At 41.4% G+C, this 27,361-nt stretch overlaps 1 protein-coding gene across 5 annotated transcripts in view; it reads left to right on the forward strand.

The window, feature by feature from the left end:
* LOC103697507 (zinc ion binding/nucleic acid binding/hydrolase) overlaps nt 1–27,361 on the forward strand; it is a 93,759-nt gene that overhangs the window by 37,332 nt on the left and 29,066 nt on the right. For 4 of the 5 annotated variants that reach the window (XM_089930110.1, XM_089930111.1, XM_089930112.1 and 1 more), the window contains 4 exons: nt 3,219–3,480; nt 3,560–3,622; nt 5,555–5,629; nt 5,723–5,844. In XM_089930110.1, coding sequence (XP_089786236.1) covers nt 3,219–3,480; nt 3,560–3,622; nt 5,555–5,629; nt 5,723–5,844 — 522 coding nt within the window. The remainder of the gene's footprint in view (nt 1–3,218; nt 3,481–3,559; nt 3,623–5,554; nt 5,630–5,722; nt 5,845–27,361) is intronic. The other variant, XM_039133864.3, reaches the window with a different exon arrangement.

The following is a 27,361-nucleotide window of genomic DNA, read 5'->3' on the forward strand; positions in this document are numbered from 1 at the left end:
CAAAAGTCGCGGGTTCAGTGGATCTTAGAGAGTGATCGCAACACAAAGTTTTTTCATCAGACCACTATTATTCACAAGCAGCGGAACAGAATCCACAGCATCAGGGAGAGCAGTGGCCAGATAATTGATGATCCAGGCTTGGTTAGGGAGATTTTGGAGGAGTTTTTCAGGTCCAGGTGGACTGAGCAGACTAGTAGCAGTGGACTACCCACCCAGCTCACCCTAGGGAGGAGAGTCTTAGATGAGGAGAATTATGAGCTGATCAGGCCGGTAACGACAGCAAAAATTTAGGAGTCTTTGGTCCCTAGCTGAGGACAAGGCTCCTGGCCCAGATTGGTTTTTTTGATTTTTTTCAGATGGTATTGGCACATAGTCCGGGTAGATGTGACCGAGGCTATCTTACAGTGCTTCAGTTCAGCCAGGATGCCTTGTGAGTGGAAAAGAACGTTCATTACTCTTATTCCTAAGAGGCAGGGCGCAGGGCGCTACGGAGCCATGTCATTACCGACCGATTAGCTTGTGCACCACTCTCTACAAGATCATTGCAAAGATCCTAGTGAGGAGAGTTAGAGGTATACTAGCTGAGCTGATTAGTCCTGAGCAGGGAGCTTTCATTGGGAGGCGGAGTATTTCTGATAATGTATTGATAGCACAGGAGCTCATGTGTGATCTTAGACATGCTTCGGGCAGAAGGGGGCTGATGGGCATCAAATTGGACATGGAGAGAGCATATGATAGAATGAATTGGAATTTCTTGATACAATCCATCGAGCTTTTTGGGTTCCATCATCAGTGGATCAGATGGGTGTTGAGCTGCATTCAGGCACCATCCTTTGCTATTCTGGTGAACGGCATGCCTACGCGATTCTTTACGTCCTCAGTGGGCCTATGACAGGGATGCCCGTTGTCACCTCTACTTTTCATCCTGGCCTCGGACGTCTTATCCAGAGCTCTCTGCAGCGCCTCTGAGGCACAGGTGGTGGAGCCCTACAGGCCGATGGTAGGTACCTTCCAGATCTCTTATTTATTGTTTGCTGATGATTGCCTCCTGATGGCAAGGACGAGCAGGGAGTCGGCACAGGCTCTTCGTAGGATCATTGAGGAGTATTGCAGGGCTTCTGGGCAGCGGGTCAATTTGGCCAAATCGGCAGTCTGCTTCAGCCCGAGGACTGACCCACAACTGAGAGGGGCTATTTCGGAGATACTAGGGATTGGTGAGCAGGAGGGCACTCTGCGGTATCTTGGGGTTCCCATCACTGGTCGCCGGCTACGCAGGGGGGATTGCTCGGATTTGGAGCTGAGTTTCTGGCAGAGGTTGGAGGGGTGGCAGGCGAGCACTCTATCCATGATGGGCATGATTATCTTGGTCAGGTCAGTGCTAAGCTCCATACCTATATACTTACTTTTAAACACCATGGTTCCTATTGCCTTGTTAAGGTCACTGGAACAATTGATTCGGAGTTTTGTATGGGGTGGTCGAGCATGTGGAGGAGGCACTCATTTGCTCGCCTGGGAGGTTCTTTGTCAGCCGACAAGTAGTGGGGGATTGGGTATACATTCCCTCATTACTAGGAGGGAGGCACTGGTGACCAGGCATGTGGCCAGATATCTCTTAGAGCCTGATGGACTGTGGAGCAGATTGATGAGAGCCAAGTATGAGGAGAGGATTGAGGGAGATGTCTTCAGACCTGGGTGGCAGTGCTCCTACATCTGGTGAGAGATGTGTGCACGGGCCTCACTAGTGCACCCCTGGATTTGCTGGGCAGTGGGGGATGGCCACTGCATTGATGTTGTAGAGAACAGATGGTTGACTGGATTTTCTTTATCCAGATGGCCGACTGGATTTTCTTTATCCAGATGGCCGACTTTTTTCGATCCAGTTGCGCTGGATGGGACCAGAGTGAGGGATCTCTTCATCTTGGGGGAGAGTAGATGGGATGAGGATCGGGTTCACAGGCTTTTCGGTGATGCTCTGGCTGAGAGGGTATTGGCTACCCCCTACCACATGTGAGGATGGTTGATAGGAGGGTATGGAGTTTGACAGGATGGGTGAGGCCACAGCTAGGGATCTCCAGGCTATAGTGGACTCGGGGTCAGCCTATCGGCTGGAGGGGCGGTGGATTTGGAGGCTACGGGTACATCCGCGAGTGGTCCTCTTTCTGTGGAAGGTAGCGTGGGGCATTCTACCGACCAGAGGGACTCTGGCTAGGAGAGGGGTTCGGATTCCGGTTAAGTGTGAGGGGTGCTCGGGGGAGGAGACTATCAGTCATGTCTTGTTCACATGCCCGCGAGCGCTTCAGGTATGGGGCCTGGCTTCTTCCCACTGGTGGACTTTCACCTCCACGGATGCATTCCTAAGTCAGCTGAGGGATTTAGGTCGGAGATTTGGCGGAGTAGAGAGAGGGACAGTATGGGCTTATATGGCATACCACATCTGGCTGGAGTAGGGCGGTAGTAGATGTCGTGTGGTGTGGTAGGGGGGTAGTAGATGTGGTGTGGGCTTCGTGATCAGAGACGAGGAGCTCAGGTTGATTGCGGCGGGGGGACGACGCATTTTCGATGAGTCCATCCTAGTGGCAGAGCTGTGCGCGGCGTGGGAGGGTCTCGTATATGCTAGTGCACACTTGGAGGCCCAGCAGATATTCTTGGAGGGTGATTCTGCCACAGTGATTAAGTGGATCAGGTGCAGGCGTGCCAGACCAGATCTACATTCACTAGTCAGGGATGTCTGCCATCTTCTGGATGGTCTTGATTTTTTTTGGGTCGCACATGTTTTTCGGAAGGCGAACAGTGCAGCGGACTGGGTCGCCTCCTCCGCAGCTCATCATTCCAGGGCCTTTATATGGGATGACAGTGACCCCATCCCACAGGGCCTCGATCGTGTTTTGTCTTTTGATTCCTCATTGTACTCACATCTTTGTGTAAGTAGGACGCCGGTTCACCAAATAAAATAAAATAAATAAAATGTTGCGGTCTTATTTAAGGATGCAACAATCATGCATGCTTATTAATGATGGACATGAACTTCTTTGGAATAAGTTTGATCTTGAGCAGTCTACTGAAACTTATTATATTAAAGCTCCTGCAAATATATAGAGATTCTGTATGATGTCGCCACAAACACTGAATGTTGCATGTACAAGCATCGTTTCTTTTTTTTCTTAATGCTATTTCAGATCATGTTGATATGTATCATCTGAAATTGCATAATTTTGCAGGGATCTGTAACATCTCTTCCAAGACATCCTTATGATGTTATCCCTATTCAGCTGGTTTGTCAAATGGCAGAAAATAGTGATATGAAGTCCGATGATTGCCAGATATTAAAGTCTTTATGGGAGAGTGTTCTCCTTGCTGTCGAATATGGAAGAGCAAATCATCCTAGCATGACAAAATACCAACGGAATTTTTGTTTGATGATTGAAGATGTTATGAACCATTATGCTTACCTTTTTACTGATAAAGAAAAATCATTTCTAGGTACCATGTGTTTTTTCTGTCTTTGTCCATCATCTTTTTTCATAGTTATTATTGACAATAGCTTATGTTTTTCTGGCAGGTGTTTTTAACTCATTATCTGATGATGGTCAAAGGCTATTTATTCGGCTCTATACTAGAAAAGGTGGGTTTTCTTAGGCGGTTGATCTTCAAAACTTGTTAGACATTCACATTACTTGCCACATAACTTCATGTGTTTCAAACCTAAATTTTTATTCTTTTAATAACTTTATGGATAATTGATCAACTGAACAGCTTTAGTTTAAATTAGTTTCTGCTGACTTTGTTGAAATGCTTTTTATTACCTATTTGTTTCACTTAAAGTTTGTCCACCTTACTATTCTACATGAGGTGGTAGCATGTGTTGTACGACATGACTTTCTTAGCAAAAATTTAAATGGCTTTCTTAGCAAAATGTTCTGACTTCTGGGTCTTGTTGTTCACCGATTTATGGTACCTAGCATGTTGCACAATTGTTGGTATGATATGTGGGTTGCATATGGGTGCTGTTGTGTGTTCACATATATTTGCCAATAATAAATAGTACCTTACTGTGTTGTGGTAATATGCTGGGGTACAGGGTTCTGCAGGTCTTAATGGCCAGATTGGACATAAGTACATAATACCTACCTGTACTTGCTGGTTTATCTGGTTGGTTATGGTGTAAGGTTGTCAAAGTATTGCATAAAAGATCAAGTGACTGGCTTAAATGGCTATATGGTGCCAAAACATATATGCACTACTTGTTATATGTTGGGAAGCCATCTGTCTCTCAATGTTTGTTTCCATGGTCTGTTGGCAGGTTTGATCTACCTAATTGTTTAAGTTGCTTAGTAATATGATTTGAACTATTTTTGTAGACTTGTTTCTAAAAAAAGAACTATTTTTAAAACTTAGAATATATACATTTTCGCTAACTTGTGCATTGTCACTTTCAGTTTTATCTACTATTCATTTCTTTGAGCACAGTCTAAAGCATGGCGGATGCAAGTATCTTGGGATATACAAACAGGGAGGTCTTATACCCTGTTGACATCTAACTCCAACCTATTGTGTGATAGTGACCCATTTACTTGCACCATAGTGAAAAAAGAACACCTCCCTCCCTTTCCGAAATAGATGAATGCGACATGTCTTTGGAAGGTGGTAATGATACGGGAGTCTTGGCTGTATACCAGGTTTGAAGCCTGCTTTCTTGAACCTAAACAAGCCAGTTTCAATCCCTTTAGGTGTAATCAAATAATGATAATTGACTGCAAAGGCCACAGTTCACCATGTCAGTGCGTACCACCTGAACCAGGCATACCGAGTCTCGGCACACTGAACCGACCCCCATACTAGGTGTACCGACATTGTATTAGTGTTGTACCTGTATGAGGTCCCTAATACCAAGACGACGAACTTTGGGTCACACAATATATGGCTCTGAATCTGCTTTTGAAAGTGCAAGGAACTAGCAAACAACTACATAATACACTTACAAATTTATATGAAAAACAATGAATAAGGTGGTTTATTAATTGCACATTTACTAACTGTTCAAGATATTATAAAACCATCAGCCAAAAAAGATAGTCACATGTAGTACCAAGGAATTTGATATCTGCGCTCATATGTGCTAAACAATTTATCTGTAACACTTCATTTGCTGAGTATCTAGCTTGTTGATTTGATTTCCTTGAAGCTGTTGCTAATGGTGTTTGATATGTACTTACAACTATTTCTTTTCAACAATTGAAAATTAACACGAAGATGACCCCAAAGTACTAAAATACAAGGATGACCCCAAAATACTATGTTAAAACTTCTGATTCTGATGGCTTGCTTCATTTGCAGACAATATTATAGTTTTGACTGATGTTACTCTCATTTTTCTTAGAAAAGATATTGCACTAATATGTATTCATGTTTACACTTAAAATCAAGCTTCTTATATGAGGTCTGGACAATTATACACTACTGGTGTGAGAGTGATACCTCATTATGCAAAATAGGATGAATTTGAGTTAGTTGACAAAGATGTTGCAACTTATTGTCAATTCAAACTTTCATGTAGGACCATGGTTTCGAATGAGCAATGTTTCCTACCCTGAGATATCAGATCCACTACAAGCAGCTGAGGAATTACAGTGTAACTTCCAAGCCTTTTAATTTATTACTGAACATTACCAAATACAAGTTCTTTTGACATGTGGCATGAAATCTTTTTCTTTTTTTAATGCAGTGGCTGGTTACCTCTTTTTGTTTAATTCATGTGAGGATCCATTCACATATGATATGAAAGAAGTTCTTAATTTGCTGAATGTTTATGAGATACGAGAAATTTTAAAACAGGTGCCTCCTAAGGTTTGTTTCTCGATGCTTATACATTGAGCTTTCAGAGTATCTTTGTCAAATTTAGCAAGCCATATGCTTTCAAGTGCACGTGTCCTTTTGTGCTGGGCATGCTTTTAGCTTTTAAAAAATTTAATGCTTGCACCAAAAGAATAACCTTGTTCTTAGTCATAAAAAGTCCTGATATTAGACCTTTTAGCCAATTTTCCAGCAAGGTATGGTTTTATTATCCAGAACAGAGCTTAATTATGTATTCTTCTAATTTAATGGTTTGTTACAGTTTACACAACTATCCATCATTAAGTTTGGTTATTTTGTATTTTCAAAATCTCTGCTATTATCTTTTTTTAATTGCAGAGAAGATATTGTAGAATGATTACAAAATAGGCCTATGGTATAATTCGAGTAACTCAAATATGAAAGATGTACAGTGGTGTCACCTTTTTTAAAAGTCTCTCTAGGTGGTTGAAGACAAATGTATCTCCCGTTATTGATATTGGTGCCTCCCTTGAGCACGGCTGCAAGTATGGATGAACTTTATAATTGTAGCACTCCATTTAAGAAAAACAGAGAGAGAGAGAGTCCATAAGGGACCTGGTTCCCCTAATTAAGTGAACCGAGTCCTACTCGGTTTAGATGGGGGCCCCGCTGCCCTCTTAATATCATGCCTCCACCACCACTTCTCACCCATCGCTTTCTTTCTCTCTCTGTTGCATGAGGAGTCCAGTGATGCTCTTCTCTTTCTTTCTTTTGTGTGCATATTTATCGCAACATCTTGGGATATTAATATTGGATCAATTTTCTCTTCTCTTTCTTTCTTTCTATAACAATTTTCTTCCTTTCTTTCATTCTCCACATCATTTTAATATTGGATCAATTTTCTATATGTATGAGTTATCTTGCATAAAAAGTCTATATAAAATAATTTCTGCAATAATTAATTTCAGTGAAGCAAAAATTTATTTTAATTTCTGTAAACTAATTTTCTGAAATTTTTCTTAGTGCAATGCTAAAAGGCTTGGGTTGGCAAAATGGCATGATGTGGGTTCAAGTCCAAGGGCAGCCACTTCATGCAAAAAATGCCCATAGTTTTGTCGTTCCCTAGTTTGGCCCTCCCTAGACCCTAGAAGGCCATAACCGCATAATGCCTTTTTTTATTATTTGAAAATTATTTTCTAGTTTTCAAATATCCATGTAGTAGACTTTTGTATGTTGAATATTGCATGCCCCTGACCCAAAATTGTGCGCCGTGATCGTGGCAACTGCCGCATATTCATAAAGAACTCTTCCTATAAGCGTGGCAAGCATTTTAACATAACATCAAATGCATCGCAGCAGAAATAACTTAATTAACTAAAATCTAAAAATTCAATAAGTAATGAATCCAAATAAATAAAGTTCAAGAGTCTTACATAAATTAAACCTCAAATAATAAATATATAAAAAGATGATAATAATAATAATACTAAATCTAAACTATGTCAATATTATCAAATCTCGTATCTAGTCTCACTCCCAGAGCAGTACCCGCGTTTGCAACTAAGTATTTGAATTTGGAAAGAAAGAAGAGATAATGAGCTTGAGAGTCCAATAAGTAATGAATACCTTAATTAGATAACTTATATAATAACATAAAATATAATAGTCAAATGCCAATTATCATGAATCAGTGTATATAAACATAATTATTTTTTTTTCAAAATACCAATCCAGCAAATCCAATATCTTTTAAATATTCATATACATATTCATAAATTCGATTTGAAATAAATCACATTTAACTCAGCATTCTTTAATTATGACCACAATTATACCCTGTGGCTAGGCTAAAAATAGAAACATAACTACACTTTTACCTTGCAGAATACTACATTTATAACCTGTGACGGGGCTAGAAGCAGAACAATGAGCTCAGTAATAGTCAGAGTGCCAATGTATAACCCCCAATTGGTAGGGTTCGGAATATAGTCAGGCTGAGAGTTCAAATATGATACATATCGAAGCTCTTTTTACAAAATAACATATATACTATAATAAAATCTGACACAGTTCCCCTCCCTGGCCCTCCACGACCCTCTGTCGGCCTCCTCTGGCCATCTACCACCCTCCCTCTCTCCCTCTCCTTCTGTACCCCCTTCTCTTTTCCTCTCTCCCGTTCTCCCTTTTTCCCACCCTCTCTGCTGTGTCGGTACGGGCCCGACACGAAAGGACATGGGGGCATATTGAATCATGCTACCAGACAATCGGTACGGGCTCCGGTATCGGCTCAACGATCCTTGGTTTGAAGTTTGCTGTGCTTGAAATGGTAAAAGTTTTTTGATATTTTTTGCTTGCCTTCATTTTAAGGATAGGTTCAAATGCAGACTTTGGAGGTGATGCTTGAAATGTTGAAGGGGAACTATATAACAAGAACAACCATTACTCTTCTCTTGTGTAGGATTTATATCGATCAAGTTCAGTTCAATTTTCCTACTAATCTTTGGTTCATGGTTTCTGATCCCTCTATAGAGCAGGTGCATGAAATAAGAGTACCCATTATGCCATTTTAAACTATAATGGATGTAGCTATCATCAGATTTTGTTGTGGTTTAATAGTTGTGAGGAGTAAAATAGATGAGTATTTGTGTGCATCACTTTTAAAATGCACGAGCATAGAGGAATACATATCATATGCAATCCTATGCTTAACATGTCTGTAAGTAAGTTATATTATAGAAAATAGTCTTTTATACTCAAATTTTGCAGGCTTGTTCTTACATGTTAAATATCCTGGTTTTCAGTCCATTATGTAGAAACAATTTGCTTGAAGCATACGAATTGAATTTTGGTTAGGTTATTCTTTTAGTCAGCCATGGTTTAGGGCTCTAGCTAATGTCCGGAGCATTTAGGATGGTTCCTCCTAATTTTGGATGCTGCCATAGTTTGTGCTCCTACATTAATATATGACTTCTGATGACTATACAGTGCAAGCTATTGTGTAGACAGATGCGGGTCAAACATATATATTCAGGATTTTTATCACCTTTTAGATTTTGCTTTTAATCTTACCATGTGACAATGATTTACATTGTGATGGAAGATAAAATTTCTAGTGGCTAGGCATTTGAGTTGGTCTGGTCCTCTATGTATTGAAAGGCAATGAAAATAATTTCATCTGATTCTGAATAATGTACTTTTTAACTTTGTTGGTTTCCATATTGATTACTATAACTTTGTTGGTATTGCGATATCTGTGAGTTCAGGCGACTAATCATCTCTAACATTGCATCAACGCCTGTACCTCTACAACGAAGACCATTTCCTATCACAAATTGAATTCATTGCAGAACTTGAAAGCTTGAGTTACTCTTTCTGCATCTCTGTTGTGCTGACAAAAATAAAATTTACACATCCCATTTATGGATAATTAATTGCTTACGCTTCTTTCTTAGTAAAAAGGTCAGTTTTTTTTTCTTTTGTCGCTCTTGTATGTCACCATGTGACAATGCTTCCTTATTGAGGTGCATTGAACATCACTAACCACTTTTTCCAGTTCAGTCATTGCTTTTCACTCATTTGGTAGGCTTCAACATTGATATAATGAAAAATTGGATAGGTGGATCGTGCTTGACCTCCTAATCCTTGTGTTCAAAGTAGAGGTTTCCATCTCACATGCATGCATGCAAGATTCGCCTTTTTGGTGGATGTTGATATCGAGACCTCCTATAAGTAGAGGTTCGCCTTACAGGTGGATTGTGCCTGACCTCTTAATCCTTGTCTATACCAGCATGTTACTAGTACAGGGTCCGGTACCGAGATGAGGAATCTTGCATGCATGTGTTCAAATATACTTAATATGCTTGCATCTATTGGAAAACTATCCACTAGGTTCATGATTAATTATGTATCATTTTACTGAGTTGAGCTTAGCATCTCTTTCTTTGGATGACAAAAAAAGGGTCATCCTAGTACAAGAGGCTCCTGCCATTGTGGATTTGGGAAGGGTCAGATGTATAGAGCTTTACCCTCGCATGCTAAGAGGCTATATCCATGTTTCGAACCCATGAGATCTTAGTCATAATGGAGCAACCTTATTGTTGCACCAAGGCCATCCCTCAATGCCAAATATACAATGTAAATAGATTTATAGTTATTAGCCAATAAAGGGAAGAATAAGCCAAAATTTTCTTTGGAGGGTATTGCTTACATCAAAAGAAGATTCACAATTGACTAGGGGTGATGATCTCTAAATCGTATCACATAGAAAAGAGATATAACATATGGTTCTCATCACCTTCCCATGATCTTCTCACAGAATGAAGGATACCAGAAAGCAAAGTTTTGCACCTAATGGACTAAAAGGTTTTACAGTTATTCAAGCTTTTGCTTTTGGGTTATAGTGAAATTAATAGAACGTCCTAATGCATCTATTTCTGAATTTTTACTTTTCACCCATGATATGGACAGGTGCTTTTCTATGACATAAAAGCAGCCCAAGTTGTACTTATGTAGATCAAGCCCCTCAGACCCTTTTGCCATTATAACATCTTTTATGACATAAAAGCAGCCCAAGTTGTACTTATGTAGATCAAGCCCCTCAGACCCTTCGCCATTATATCACAACCATTTTCAGAATTTAGATGAAGCACCTCAGATGCTTAGCCGTTATATCATCAACCATTTTCAGAATTACATCACAAAATTTAAGCTTAAATTTGTGAGTCGAGTTTAATTCTTAGAGGTCTTTAGATGTGCTATATCTAGTGTAGTTTTATCTTCCATACTTGGTATGGCCGGAATCATTATGTTGGGTTCATATCCTTATGAAAGTTACATGCTTTCTTTTTTTGTTTTTGTGAAAAACTCCCTTGTTATGTTATAAATGTTTAGATTGTTATGAAACAAATGAATGACCTATTTCACTTTGAGTTGTTACATGAATGGTTCTTTAATATTTGTTTTGTTTCAAGAAAGGTATTTAAAATTATGAGGAAATTACAAAAACCAACCTATGGTTAGGGGTAAATTACATTGACACCCAATAGTATGAAAAACATGTGCTTATCCTCTTGAGGTTTATTTTTATCCAATACTTTAACCCATAACTTAACAAAACATTAGCCAAACCGTTAACTTTTAATAGGACACAAAATGCCTCGTTAGAAAAAAAAATAACTAAAATAATCTTACAAAAATCCTCATGAGGTTTACGTTTATTACACTTATGCCCAATATTTTGTAAAACATACGTTTACACAGTTAAATTGAAAGCGTTAGTGAAATCGTTTATCTATTATAAAAAATCAAAATTACTTCTATAAAAAAAATAAGGCTCCTCTTTCATTTTTCCAACTTTTGAATCTTTTTAAAGTCTTTCGTCTTCAAGTGTCTTCTTCTCTTCGAGATTGAGCGGCTAGGGTTTCTTTTTTACTTCGCCACCCCACTATGAGTGTTTCTTATTGACGAGCGATCAGTGACAAGCTTCCTTCCCAATCGGCATTTGGCGATGAGCATCCTTTTCGACCAGCATCTGATAACAAGCATCCTTTGTAAGAAAGTGAAGAAGAAGAAGAAGACAGTGAACCAGAGGAAGATGGAAGCTCTAGGTTAAAAGAAAATGAATAGTTCTTCTTAATTTTCTCTTTACAGTGGATATACACTCATATATATATATAGGCCTGTAGCCGTATCAAAAAGGAATCAAATGAGGATCAATTAACTACTTCTGACAGAGAATCAAAACAAACAAACGGAATGATTCTAACTGAATTAGTTGTGCCGATTTGAGTGGAATTTCGAGTGTTGCCATAGTGCTCTTGAGCGTGCCATGATACGCTAAGAAATTACTGTAGCAGCACATGGGAGGGGGTGGGGGCCAAGCTATTTAGAGTTTTGAGACTCTCCCTCAAGATGGGCATAGATATTCAGAGTTCCCATCTTGGACAATAGAAAACTCAGTCTAGTAGTAGGTAGAGCCTTTGTAAATATGTCAGCCAATTGAACTTTTGTAGAGATATGTACTGGTATGATCATCCCTTTCAGCATCTTTCTCTAACAAAGTGACAATCCAATTCAATATGTTTTGTTCTTTCATGAAAGATAGGATTCTTGGTGAGGTGGATTGCTGACTGGTTATCAAAAAATAGAAGAGCTGATCGTTTGTGCATCTCATTGAAATCCTTTAACAAACTTGTCAACCAAACGATTTCAGAACTTGTGTTGGCCAAGGCTCGATACTCGGCTTCTGCTGAAGACCTAGATACTGTGGGTTGTTTCTTTGATTTCCATCTCACTAAGGAACCACCAATGAAAATAGAGTAACATGTGATGGATCTTCTGGTTTCTGGGCAAGCCGCCCAATCGGAATCACTGAAAGCTTTTAAGTGTACATTAGATTTTGAAGAAAAGAATACCTCTTGGCCTATAGTACCTTTGAGATATTTTAAGATTCGATGGGCTACTTTTAAATGTATCTGTGATGGCTTATCCATGAACTGGCTCAGTACACTAACCGCATAGGTTATGTCCGGCCTACTGATTGTAAGATAGATTAACCTTCCAATTAATCTTCTATAACTCATAACATTTTACAGTGTATCTTGAGATATATGACACAATTTGTGATTAACTTCTATGGGTGTATGAACAGCCTTGCAACCGAGCAGTCCTGCATCCTCTAATATTTCAAGGGTATATTTTCTTTGGCACAAGTGAATTCCATCAGATGTTCTTGCAATCTCAAGTCCCAGAAAATATTTCAGAGGTCCCAGATCCTTCATTTTAAACTGAGATTGCAAGTATGTCTTAATAGAATCAATAGCAGCTATATTGTTACAATCATATACCAGGAGTGCAGTAAAATTATTTCCATCATGCTTGGTAAAAAGAGAGTAATCTGATGTAGATTATTGGAAACCAAAAATAATAAGGGAGGATGAGAATTTGGAATACCATTGCCGTGAAGCTTGCTTGAGTCCATATAAGGATTTGTGTAATTTGCAAAGCATCTTGGCACATGGTAGAGACTCCCCCTTGAGCTGGTAACCTGGGGCAGTTCCATATAAATCTCTTTGTCCAAATTTCCATGAAAGAAAGCATTGTGGACATCCATTTGGTGCAAAGACCAACCACGAATGGCTGCTAATGCAAGGAAGACCCGGACTGTGCTGATTTTGGCAACTGGGCTGAAGGTTTCTTGATATTCTAGTCCCTCCCTTTGAGTATATCCTTTTGCAACCAAGCATGCTTTGTATCTGTCAATGGCACCAGTAGAAGTAAGTTTTATTTTGTAAACACATTTACATCCAACTGTCTTCTTTCTTGGGGGTAATACAGTAACAGTCCAAGTGTTGTTTTCTTCTAATGCATTCAACTTTGAATTCATAGCATGACGCCAATGTTTATGTACCACAGCTTCTTCATAGGTTCTTGGTTCTTTTGTGAGAGAAAATGAAAGGGTGAAAGCCTTGTGAAGGGGGATAGATGTCTATAAGACAGGGAGGTAGCCAAAGGATGGCTAGTAGAGTTCTGAGAGGGAGTGTCTTTGGTATTTGAGGTGGCAATTTGACAGTGGTAGTCATGAAGATAGGTAGGAGGATTTCTAACTCTACTTGACCTTCTAAGTAGAATGGTAGAGTTTATTGGATCATTTACAAGAGGGATATTCTCGGTCGTAGGGGATTCAGGTTCTGACTCATGAGCATTCACTGACCTGGGCGAAGAAACAGAGTGTCTGGTAGAGTTAAAAGTCAAATCTGTGTCATGAAAAGGAGCTGGGATAACTAGATTATCAGGATAGGAAGACTGCATATGCGTGACATAATTGGATGTATGAAAGGAAAAAAATAGACTCATAGAAGACATCTCTGGATATAAATGTACTTTGATTGTCTAAGTCATACAGCTTATACCCTTTAACGCCAGCAGGATAGCCAAGGAAGATGCATTTTCTAGCTCGAGGATGGAATTTGGACCTGTTGTGTTACATGGTTGAGGCAAAACAGAGACAACCAAATACCTTTAAATGATTATAGGATGGAGTTGATGAAAACAAAACTTCATATGGTGATTTATTGTTCAGAATTGGAGTTGGGATTCTATTGATGATATATGTGGCTGTAAGAATTGCATCTCCCCAAAAATGAATTGGAAGAGATGCTTAAACAAGTAGAGCTCTAGCAAGTGAGAGAAGGTGTTGTTGTTTTCTCTCAATGATGGGGACATCGGAGCTGATTATTTATCCGCCTAGTCCACCATCTTATTTGCATATTTATTTTATTTTTATTTCTGGGCTTCTAGGGCTTATTTGTGTTATTTTGGGGCTTATTAGGAGTTATTTCTGTGTAAGGGGGTTTTATGTTAATTGTGTTTATTTGGGCCCTATATATAGGGGACTATCTTCATGATTAGGGCTTTAATGAAGTATTGAAAGTTTCTTCCCCACCTCTTCTTCCGGTCTCTCTTCCTCCTTTCCCGTTTCTCTCTTCCTCCTCTCTTCTTCTCCCTCTTCTCTTCTCTGCCTCTCTTCCTCTCGTATTCTCCCCCTCTTCTCCCTCCCGATTCCTCTGTCTCCAGGTTTCGCAGAAGCAACTGTCATTCAAGTGGACTCTTCACCGCTTCAGTGTTTCTTCCGTTTCGGTTCGGCAGCAACTCCGCAGTCATCCTGAAGTGGACTTCACCGCGCCACGGCCTTCCGTCCGTCTCTGTCCGGCATCAACTTGGTATCAGAGCCTCGGTTTTGCCTCTGTGCCAAAGCCCCGGTCCCTAAACAGCATCTTTCTCCCTTGCTGCCACTTGAATCCACCGCCACCCCCGCTGCACAGCGTCCCCCCACCGCCTCCTCCCCGACACTTTTTCTCCATCGACTTCCCACGGCCCACCACCCCTTTCCTCTCTCTCTCGGTGCTTATAAAAAAAAAAGAAAGGGGAAAACCTGCGGCTGCTCTTCCCCTTCCACCCGTCACCGCGCCCGAGGCCACCACCAACCCACCTCGCAGCACCACCGACTCGCCACCAGAGAGCGCCGCCGCCTCGAGTGTCTCACGTCTGCCACCAACCGTCGGCGTCGGGTCCACAGAGGGGACCGCCGTCGACCTTCGCCACAGGCCACGAAGTCGTGGCCATGATCTCGCCGCCGCCGTAGGTCGCGGAGCCGCCGTCGTGATCCCTGCCCCGGCCCGCAGCCGCCGCCGCGAAGATCGACGCTCTCCCGAATCCGTCGGGAGGTTGAAGAAGTCAAGGTAACGGGTAAGTTCTAAAAAAAAAGTGCACGTGATCTGCACGGGCTGGAGATAATGGGTATCGGAGCGGGTTGCGCCCGAAAACCCGAACCCGATAACCCGAACCCATAAAGGGTAAAAAAAAAGAGAAAAAAACCCTTACCTCTGTTCATCTTCTACCTCTGTTCGCCCGCCGTCGCCACCGCCCGTGAAGCGCTGCTCCACCTTAGCCGCCGCAGACGTTGCCCCTTCGGCCTCGCCGCCCCGCCGCCATCAAGATCCGTCGCCATCCCACCTCTCGTGCTGCACCGCCCACGCCGCCTGCGCACGACTCGCCGCGCCGTCACCGAAGCCGAGCTCCGCCTCCTCTTTCGAGTCGCCGCCGCTGCTGCCGCTCCACCGCTTTTGCACCGCCTCCACCAGGCTCCGCCTCCACCGAGCCTCGTTCGCCGACGCCGCCGTGTCCGCCTTCACTACGACCCGCCGATGTCTTCCCTGAACAACACCGGAACCCACGCCATCCTCGCCACCGCCACCCCGAGCACCACCGCAGCACCTCCCCGACTTCGGCCGCCATTCCCCGACGTCTCCCGCACTTCTCTTCCACTCTGATTTTCCCCTAGGCCCCCCATCCTTCCCACACAAACCACGGGCCAGCAGGTACTACCCACGGAAGCAGCACGTCGCCCACCCCAGCTGCTCTTGCTCCTGTATTGACCCAGGCCCGCCATCATTTGAGCGCGGCCTAGGCCCAAGCAGCTGCAGGTCCTGTCTCAGGTCCGATCCAGCCATTCTTCAGTCCATTCCAGAAGCCCAGGAGCCCCTTATGCTGCAGATCTAGGACCACATCTCCAGCTAGCTTCGCTCGGCGCTAACTTCGTGCTCGAGACTCTACAACAGACGCTTCCGGTTGACTGCATCCACCACAGGTAACAGGTTCTTCTTTCTTTTGGGCTTGTTTATCTAATTATGTTCTAGTTCTCTTGCATGACAGTCCTATTTTGAAAACTTACTTTCCTGTCAAACTACAAAACCTAGAACATCTACTACCACACCCATTCTACTCACCATTTAAATCTAGATATTAAATTAGCACACCTTAGCGATGGGATAATTATCAACATCCGTCGATTAGATTACTTTAGAATTAGAACGACTGTAACACGTGCTTGCAACCTAACTTCTTATAGTGACTAATGTCCTACTTTAATTCTGAAATAACCGAAGTACAAATTAGTAACATTTAATTTTAAGTTACTTTTGTGAAAATTTGCTGATTTCCGAATTCATAGTAGGTTGCATTAGTAGGTTGTCTTGCATCACATTTGGTCAGTTAGGGTTCATTAGTAGCATTGCATGTCATATCATCAACTAGTGTAGTCCTTGCATGCCAACCCGTAGTGGTAGGGAGTACCTCCTCACTCATTCTAAGACCCCTTTAACCACCATGGATCCCAGAGTTCTGCAAGATTTTGTAGAACAAATCGCTGCTTTACGAGCTGATCATGACGAATTCAAGCGAGAGATCCGTGCTCTAGTGCAACACCCTAGGACTCATGAACCGTCAACCCCAATCGCAGCTTACCCCGAGTTTGGTTTGGCTACACCACCTGTAGGTCTTCCCCATCCTCCTGATCACCAGCGTGATCTTGACGAACGATTACTTCGTACCGTAAGAGTAGAGGCTCCCACATTTGCTGGTCAACTAGAGCCAAGTGTGTATCTTGATTGGAGAGCAGCAATGGATAATTATTTCGAGTGGTACGAAATGACTGACGATAGAAAAGTACGATTCGCTAAAATAAAGCTTATTGGGCAAGCTCACTGGTACTGGCATAATGTTGAACATATGCGCGAGACCCAAAGGCTTCCTCGTATCACAACTTGGGAGGATATGAAAGAAAAGCTGAATGAGAAGTATCTGCCATTCTCTTATCGACAACGCCTTATGGATAGGTGGCAGAAACTAACTCAAGGGACTTCAACCGTTGCCGATTACATTGCACGATTTGAGAAGTTTCATATGAGGTGCAGTGTAATCGAAGAAGAGACTGTTACTCTCTCTAGATTTCGGGCAGGACTCCACGAGGAGATCCAGAAAGAATTAATCCTCCGAGAGATTACCACCCTTGGCCAAGCATACCAGTTGGCTCAAGATGTGGATAGTTTCTTACGGATCCTTGTAGTGAGGCGTACCGACTCTCGATCCATAGCCCCAGGAGTCCGACCTACTCAACATTATCTCCCGCAATCCAAGCCATTTTCCAACCCTCCTAACCAGCCCGGTTCTAGTCAAGCACCGACTAGAGCATCCCCGATGCCTGTCCAGAACCCGTCAAATGATAAAGAAAAAGGCATACTAGGTTTCAACTCTCCTTCTAGAAGCCAAACCCAATGTTTTAGGTGCCAAAAATTTGGCCATATAGCATCCCGATGTAATGCCAAGACCTATCTAATGACTGAACTTGAAGTTGGAACCCAGGAGAATGAATGTGTCGAAGAAGTCTATGAACCAAACATCGAGGATTTTGTAGAAGACTTTGGAGACGAACAGACCGAGTTAGAGTTTATCTAGGCTGAACCCCAAAAGGAGCCCACTGATCGGAATGACCAAAACCCTAGGCTTCATGTGGTTAGGTGTACTCTAGCTCAGACTAAGGCCGAACAAGATTGGCGTAGGACCTCCCTATTTTACACGCTTATTAAGATCAATGGTAAAACGTGCAAAATCCTATTTGATAGCGGGAGTTGCATCAACGCCATTGCTTCCGGAGTTGTATCCTGCCTCGGCCTGAAATCTACCCCTCATCCAAACCCATATAAGGTAGCTTGGGTAGATAAGATGTCCATCCCGGTGTCGGAAAGATGCCTCGTCCCGATTCAATTCCTATCTTATAAAGACGAAATCTGGTGTGACTACATTCCAATGGACGTAGGTCAAGTTATTCTAGGGAGACCTTGGCTGTACGATACAGACGTCACACTTCAGGGACGTTCGAATTCGTGTAGCTTTATGTTTCAGGGTCGGAAAATTATATTGAACTCTTTGCCTCCTAGAGAGCCCGCTCTTGAAAAGAAGAGTACCACTCTACAAAAAGATGAATCACCTCACATCATTTCTTCGAAAGAGGTAATGAAGGATATCGAAAGCCAATCACCTGTGTTTGCCCTTGTGGCTAGAGCCATCAGTGTGGAGTCGAACCCTGAGCACCCACCGGCAGTAGTTCCCCTACTGGAGGAGTTTCACTCTGTCTTTCTTGAGGATACTCCAGATACACTTCCTCCAATGCGTGATCTCGTTCCTGGATCATCCTTACCAAATCTTTTCCATCATAGGCTCAACCCAAACGAGCACACTGAACTGAAACGTCAAGTTGATGAACTCCTCACCCGAGAGTATGTTTGTGAGAGTCTGAGCCCTCGTGCTGTACTCGCACTCACTCCCAATAAAGATGGGTCTTGGAGGATGTGCGTTGATAGCCGTGCCATCAATAAAATCACGGTTAAGTATCGTTTTTCCATCCCTAGGCTGGACGACTTCTTAAATTTTGTCTGGTGCTACGGTTTTCTCCAAGATCGACCTGAAGAGTAGATACCACCAGATTCGGATTCGTCTCGAATGTCCATGGCAAGATGTCAGTATTGATTTCGTGTTAGGACTTCCTCGAACCTCTATCAAGCACGATTCCAATTTTGTGGTTGTGGACTGTTTCTCAAATATGACTCACTTTCTCCTCTGTTCTAAGACTACTGATGCTTCTAGAGTTGCCAAACTTGATTTCAATGAAGTCGTTAGACCTCCTGACCTTCCAAAATCTATTATATCTGATAGGAATATTAGATTCATGAGCTACTTTAGGAAATTTTTTTAGCATATTATAGGCACCAAACTAAAAGTTTCTTCTGCCTATCAATCTCAAACCGACAGCCAGACTGAAGTTGTCCACCATAGTCTTACAAACCTGTTAAAACGTCTGGAAGGTAAGCGTGTTAGGATCTGGGATTTAGTGTTACCGACAGCTGAGTTTGCATATAATAGTTCGGTCAATAGATCCTTAGGCATGAGTCTCTTCGAAGTGGTGAACGGTTATAAACCTAGGCAGCCCATAGACTTGATTCCCATGTCTCATCAACATAGAGTCTCTGAGTCTGCACATTCATTTGCATCACACCTGCATTCATTGCATCAGAAAATCAGCAAACGTATTCACTCTAATAACTTAAAATATAAATTCCTTGCTGATTTGCACAGACGATATAAAGAGTTGAATGTAGGAGATTATGTCATGGTGAGAATTAGACCTGAACGACTTTCTTCGGGAACGTTCAAAAAGTTGCAATCTCGTAGTGCGGGACTGTTCAAAGTCCTAAAGAAAATCAGTTCGAATGCTTATGTTGTAGATCTTCCTGAAGACTATGGGATTAGTGCGACATTTAATATTGAAGATTTAGTCCCATACAAAAAGTCAACAATTATTCCTTCTGACCCTTTTGTTGATGCACCCGCCTTTGTTGATCTCCTTAACCCATCACCTGCTATTGAGCCTCCACCTCCAAAGTTTCATGCACGCAGAGAACACATAGAACATATATTAGATGAGCAGGTTATATCTACCGGGAGGGGAAGTTACCAACGTTACCTTGTTCGGTGGAAAGGTCGACCCGAATCGGATGTGACGTGGATTTCGCGAGCCAAGTTGCAGCGCCTTGACCCTGACCTTCTGGAGTAGTACGACAGCCGGCCAGACCTGCACTCGACGGGGTCGAGTTTTTTCCATCTGGGAGGAGTTGATGGGGACATCGGAGCTGATTATTTACCCGCCTAGTCCACCATCTTATTTGCATATTTATTTTATTTTTCTTTCTGGGCTTATTTGCATTCTAGGGCTTATTTGTGTTATTTTTGGGCTTATTAGGAGTTATTTTTGTGTAAGGGGGTTTTATGTTAATTGTGTTTATTTGGGCCCTATATATAGGGGACTATCTTCATGATTAGGGCTTTAATGAAGTATTGAAAGTTTCTTCCCCATCTCTCTTCTTCCGGTCTCTCTTCCTCCCTTCCCGTTTCTCTCTTCCTCCTCTCTTCTCCCTCTTCTCCTCTTCTCTGCCTCTCTCCTCTCGTATTCTCCCCCTCTTCTCCCTCCCGGTTCCTCTGTCTCCAGGTTTCGCAGAAGCAACTGTCATTCAAGTGGACTCTTCACCGCTTCAGTGTTTCTTCCGTTCCGATTTGGCAGCAACTCCGCAGTCATCCCAAAGTGGACTTCACCGCGCCACGGCCTTCCGCCTGTCTCTGTCCGGCATCACTACTCCATTCTGTTGGGTATAAACACAAGTTTTTTGATGAAGGATTTCTATAGTAGTGTAGAAATCTAGCATTTTAAATTCCATTTCATTATCTGTCCGAATCTACTTGACATGAGTTTTGAATTGGGTTTGCACCATATGAATGAAAGCTTGTAAGATGGTTCTTATTTCAGATTTCACTTTCATTAGGTAAACCCAAGTTACACGGCTATAATCATCCACAATAGTCAAAAAATAATGGAATCCTTGAGTAGAAGGATGAGAATAGGGACCTCATATGTCATATTGAATGAGATCAAATGGAAAGGAAGTGGAAATTGAGCTTAAAGGAAATGGCTGTCTTTTCTGTTTTGCCAAATGATAAGTGGTACAATGAGTTTGTTTATTGCTCTTTATATGAGGAATATGAGATTGAAGTAAAGTTAGTCTCTGATTAGACAAGTGTCCCAATCTGCAGTGCCATAGATAAAAAAATTCTGTTGCTTTGGTTGTGTATGCTTGGGAGTTGAAAGGTTGGTTGCTGGTCTTGTGTTCTGGAAGAGTATGAGTCAGGTAATATAGTCCCTCATGCATCCTAGCTAGACTAATTGTCTTCGAAGGAGATTGGACCTGAATGCAATAGAGATTATCCAAGAAGATAAGGCAGAGAGATAAATTGGTGAGTAACCTTACCAACGGATAACAGATTGAAAGTGAAAGAAGGAACGCAAAGAACATGCTCAAGAGTCAGAGACTCTAAAATTTTGACTGTGCCTATGTGTGTTACATCGGCTTGAGAACCATTAGGTAGTTGGACAAATGCTTTTACTTGATGATTTATAGAAGTAAGGAATGTTGTGGAACAGACCATATGGTATGTTGCACCCAAGGTTCGCCGTACCGGTACCGAACCCCGTACCGTTGCCGCATTAGTATAGGCATACCGAGTGTCGGTACGGTACAGTATGCGGTACGCCAGGCGTACCGACATTGGCGTACCGATACCGGTATCCATCGGTACGGGTACGGTACGCCCGGTACCGACCGGTACCGATCGGTACAGCATACCATGACTTGCACCAGTGTCAATGATTGAAGGTACTTCATGAGTTTTGTGTGGCCTATGATCCATAAGGAGTGTAAGATGTGAATGATGCTTGTCTGAAAATAAAGAAGTGTCTGGCACATGTATAATGCTAGATAGGCAGAGACTTGTACCAGCCATATTTGAGGAAGCAGAGGTTGAATTGCTACCAGTTTCAGTGGTCGGCTTTGGTGTAGGAAGGATAGGCTGCTGCTGTGATGGAGTAAAGCCTCAACTGTGGTACTCCAGAATTGACGAGTGCAAGAAGCTGCTGAATTTGAGTCTGGGTGAGAGACAGTTGAGGTGCTTCCATAAGACTTTTCTTCTGAGTTGGAGAGATGACCTGGTTTGCTGAATAAGTTGCCACAGATTTATGTTAGCAAAAGGAAACTTAGGCTTAGTAAACTTGAAGTTAGGAGGAAACCCAATAAGCCTATGGCACTTTTTTCGTGTGTGCCTAGATTTTCCACAGTGATAGCAGGTGAGATCTTCTTTGTCCTTGTTCTTCGATTTGTTAAGAATTGCTGCAAGTGCAGAAGATTCTGGTGCAGGGAAGGTCAGAGCACGAGCCTGTCTTTGTCTTTCCTCTTGTAATACTAAGGAAAAGGTTTTATCCAGACTTGGTAGGGGACTCATGAGTATAATTTGACCCCTAATAGTGTCAAAAGTATCATTAAGTCCCATTAAAAATTGAAAAATGTAATCAAGTTCTAAATTTTCTCCTACTCCTTTAAGGGCATCACATATATAATGGCCACAAGAACAATACGGCAGAGGTCTATAATTTCTTATCTCTTCCCATATAGCATTTAATCGGGTGAAGTATTCACTTACAGAAAGAGTTCCTTGAGTTATTGAGCTGAGCTGTTGTTTCAGTTGATGGATCCTCACATTTTCAGCTGAATTTAGAATCCAGGCAAGATGAGATTGTTGCATTGTAGCCAAGGAACATATAAAGGATTTGTAATTTTTGGAGTGGAGATGCTTCCATCAAGAAATCCGAGCTTGTTCTTGATGGAAATGGCTAGGGAAAAGGATCGGCTCCATGACAAGTAGTTTGAACCAGTTAATGAAGAGGTGACGATCACAGTCTAGGCATTATCAGTATGATGAAGGAAGAACAGGCTATTTGGATCTTCAGAAGGAGCAGAAATATAAACTGGTGAGGTGGCTGAGGCAGAAGAAATATGGGAACCTGCAGCCATTTTTGGCTCTGATACTATGTAAGAAAGTGAAGAAGAAGAAGACAATGAACCAGAGGAAGATGAAAGCTCTGGGTTAAAAGAAAATGAATAGTTCTTAATTTTCTCTTTATAGTGGATATACACTCATATATATATATATATATATATAGGCATGTAGCCGTATCAAAAAGGAATCAAATGAGGATCAATTAACTACTTCTGACAGAGAATCAAAACAAACAAACAGAATGATTCTAACTGAATCAGTTGTGCCGATTTGAGTGGAATTTCGAGTGTTGCCATAGTGCTCTTGAGCGTGCCATGATACGCTAAGAAATTACTGTAGTAGCACATGGGAGGGGGTGGGGGCCAAGCTATTCAGAGTTTTAAGATCCTTCTTGATTAGGTTTTGTTCTCGCATCTCCACCCGCCACGTCATAGAGATCAAGGATGCTGGTGTATTATTTGCTGATTCTGAGTTCTACTTTTCCAATATGATAGATATGATTCCTTAACATTATCGCTATAGATGAGAATTTCTATATCTACATATGAAACTTTGATAGCTCTAGCAGCCTGTTATCAAAAGGATCCAAATCAGTGCATGAGAACTCTTCTTTGTGGAGGGTAAATCAGTTACGGTTCCATAGCTTGGCTTGGACCATGGATAGGCTGGCTCAAGTGACAAAACTCTTGGTGCTAGTTTTTTGTAGCAGAAAATTTTGGAGGCATCCATTTGCCTAAGAGATCTAGATGCTTTTCTTTTGGCACATGGCTCTTTTTTGATAATTCATCAAGATCAAGCTCCAGACCCAAGGCATCTCATGGCTATTCTCCTCATTGGATGGATGTTATACTTATATCACTTAAGTTTAGTTTGGTCATTTTTTACAAATTTTCTAATGTGGCATTTAGGTTCCATTTAAGTTAATGGTTTGGCTAACATTTTGTTAAGTTATGGGTTAACTTGTTGGATAAAAATAAACTTCCGGAGGATAAGCTTAGGTTTTTCAAACTATTGGATGTAAGTATAATTTACCCTTAATCTCAGGGGGTTTTCGTAATTTACTCACAATCAAAGGCCGGATTATCCTCCCCTACCCATATCCATAAGTGAACTCCTGCCTCAAATAAAAGATATCATCACATTCCTAAGGGAAAGGTTCAAATCGTTCATTTGAATAAATTGAAACAAAGTGGATCATCATTTTTACTTTCCAAAAATCAAAATTCTTGATCAATGGAGGAACATTATTACCATTTTTGTTCAAAAAGATACTAAAGTGGATGATTGACTCATTCCATACTAGAAATAATCGCTAAAAATCCTTTGATAACACGGATTCTTATTTTTCAATGATATCCCAGGGGCAATTTTGATTTTTCACATAAGGTAAACGAATTCACTAACGCCATTAATTTAACTGGGTGTAAGTGAAGGTTTTACAAACTATTGGGTGTAAGTGTAATAAACATAACCTCAAGAGGATTTTTGTAATTTATTCTAAAATTATTGATAATTTTTTAGGCTTTTTTTGCATGAATATGCCAAAACTATAAATTCGAATATTCTAAATAATAATTTAACCTTTGTCATATATGTTAAGAAATGGAAGACAAGGAAATAATGCAAAATCAAATGATACATTAGAGGAATAATGGAATGATGGAAGAAGAGGAGCTAAAAAGTAAAGGAACAGGAATGTATGGTATGTTCTATAGGTTGTATTTCTGCCTGTCTTATCAAAGTTAGGGTGGAAACCAATACTATCTACATATCACTTTCCCTTCTGCTTGGGCGCAGTTGCTTTTAGTTACATCATGAAATCAGGCATAAAATATAGAAATGGAGCTTAACTAATCCACTAATGCAAATATTACAAGAACCAATTATCTTTTAATATTTCTTCTTTACACATGCGTGTATGCGAATATTATAGGCCTTATTTCCGATTCAGAGAATTTCTCCTTATGTTGCCAAAGCATATGTCGATGACATTATACCCCAAAATGACCTTCCATCCATCCACTTAATGCTAATTTTGTTCAATGTCTTCAACTATCTTTCCATTCTTTGCCATTCTAGATCATAAACTAGAACATTTGGAAATATGCTTGCCTCATGACTACTTTTAATGCTTCATTGCTTTTGCATGAACATTCAAAGAATCTCCGTTCCAGAACCGTACGTGAGATTTTCATCTCATACGGCTCCTCCCTTCTGTGCATAGTACTAAGGGGAATAATCCATGGAATCCAAATTTAACTATTATCATTATGAACTGACAGGAGCTGGTATTTTTACGAGAAATCTCTAGCCAGCCTTCCCGCAAGAGGTTTTTTTAACACCAATCAATCATATTAGTGCTAGATGGAAATGGTAACTCCAAGAAGGGCAGAGGCCTTTGGTGTCCCTTCCAGTCAAGAATTGGGGCCCCACAATCACTAGCCAATATGCTTTTCTCTCATGCCTTTCTTCATTCATGGTTCGATATTCTGGTGTCCTAGGCGTAGAGGAACCACACCAATCCATCCCGAACTTGGTGGTTAAACTCTACTGCGGTGACGATACTGTAGGGGAGGTCCTGCGAAAAATAGCTCGACGCCAGAATGATAAAAAGCTTAACACCTCTTATTTGACTTTTTAAATATTTTTAATCGGACGACTCACCAAAGCACGAAAGCCAGGTCAGAAAATGGATTCCTATTCGAAGAGTGCATAACCGCATGGATAAGCTCACGCCAACCCGTCAATTTTGGATCCAAGGCCTTAACAATTTAGTATACCATTTATGCACCAAGGAAGGTGGTACCGTCTTGAATCGCTCCATTCGAGGCATACTGAATAGTAGTGGGGGCGGACCAATATAGTTTTGCCTCTCAATTAGAGAAATCTAGCAATAAGGGGGAGAGGGAGAAGGAGAGAGAGGACAAGAGAGAGAGGGAGCGGTGGGAGGGAGAGGGAGGAAGGGAGGGAGAGGGAGGCTGAGAGAGAGACTCTCTCGTCGCTCGAAAAGAGGGAGAGAGGGCTTCCAAGACCTCCTTGTTTTGAAACGAAATGCACGATCCTTTATTATTTTTTCGTTTATCAACTATAGTCGGCTAATGGTTTACTGATTTGCTATAGTGAAGTTGGCAAACCATTTGTTGACTTCAGTTCACAAACAACAAAAAGAATAACTGTTCACCCCTAGATCCAGCAGCCAAATGTTATGGGTCTTGGTTCTTGCTCGGTGAACCTTGATGCACACCTTTCTTCCTTTGTGACCATCGAATGACATCTCTTTACTTCATCATCTCTTTTTTTTTCCACCCAATTACATGAGTTTATTGTCATGCTAGGGCTTTCCTTTATTATCATCATCATCGTTTTTTGCCTTTGCCGTTCTTGTAGCACCTTCTATTTTCTGGATATGAATCATTTGCATGCCACGAGATATTCTGCAAATTTTTATTTTTGTTGCACATGTTTTTGTACAGAATTTTGTAAAAAAATGAAGGTTATAACATTTTATCTCTCTCCATTATCTTTAATGCGGTTTCGCCTACCAGTGTGTAAAGAATTCGTGGTGGTAAAGTTGGGTATAGCAGATTGAATTGGGGAGTTAGATGAGTTTCAGAAAGTTTACTTTCTCATCTTATTTTTTTCATAGAATACTGTTACATGATTGTCTTTTATGAGAATATGCGTTAGAAGCATGGGTTGGGTGTTCAACAAAATCGAACGAATAACAATCTAGCCCAAGGTTAGCCAAACTGGTACGGGATCCATGCCGGTCGACTAACGGATCGGTACAGTACTGGTTCGGTACGGGGTGAACTGCCCGGTTCACCCCTATTCAACATACCATTTTTCAAGCTTTTTGAGATATTAAAAAAGAGGAAGGGGGGGGGGGGGGGGGAGCGAACCGAATTGTCCAAAACAACTCCTGCTTGTTCCGCTTGCAAAAAGCTGATTAATTCTCTAGGTAAAAAACATTAGACATTTTGGTGCGAACCGAGCAATTCGTATTGGTTACGCTCCAAATCGCTCGGTTCGGAGCGGTTCAAGCTATTTTTCGAAAGAAGCACAGAACCATGCCGGTTCAGTGCCGGTTCGGTTCGGTATAGGGTGAATCGAGTGGTTTGGCCCAGTTCGGTAGACTATGATCTAGCCACTTTGTAAAAAATATAATAACTAACAATTAACTTTAACATTCTATTACTATGTTATCTAGGAAAAAGAAATATCAAACAAACTCCTGACATGGTGACGTGCAGCATGTTGTGTATATCTTTGTGTTAATTGTGCTCTTCGTGTTTTTATGATATGCCCTTATATTGCTGATCTAAGCAAAATATGCTTGTTTATGGGCGCACTAAGCAAACTGAAACTTGACACGGTATATGCCAACTAAGTTATTTTTTTGTATTAATGCAAGTGCTTTAGTTCTAGTAAAAGACAGAAATATTATTAGGCAACTATACAACTAGCTTCAAGCTATGAGATGTGAGGAGGGACCATGAGCATGGACATGTTAAGGTCAATGGCAAAACTAGGTGGATATATTTGAAAATCAACATATCAAACAAATGTCATGTTGGCACTAGTCAAGCTATGAAGATTTGGTAGTTCTCTGTCTATCTTGGTCATCCAGGATTGGACAGTAAGATACCGAGTCTTGCGACAGGTTTGGGACTTCCTTACATGAAAAACTGGGTCAGCTCGGTTGGTACCAGCTTGTACAAACTAGGACGGTGACCAGGATGGTTGTTTGGCACGTAGGGCAGTTTGACATAGA

The sequence above is a fragment of the Phoenix dactylifera genome, chromosome 4, assembly GCF_051530095.1.
Source record: "Phoenix dactylifera cultivar Ajwa chromosome 4, Ajwa_hap1_PhDact_Kaust_v1.1, whole genome shotgun sequence".
NCBI classification, from domain to species: Eukaryota; Viridiplantae; Streptophyta; class Magnoliopsida; order Arecales; family Arecaceae; genus Phoenix; species Phoenix dactylifera.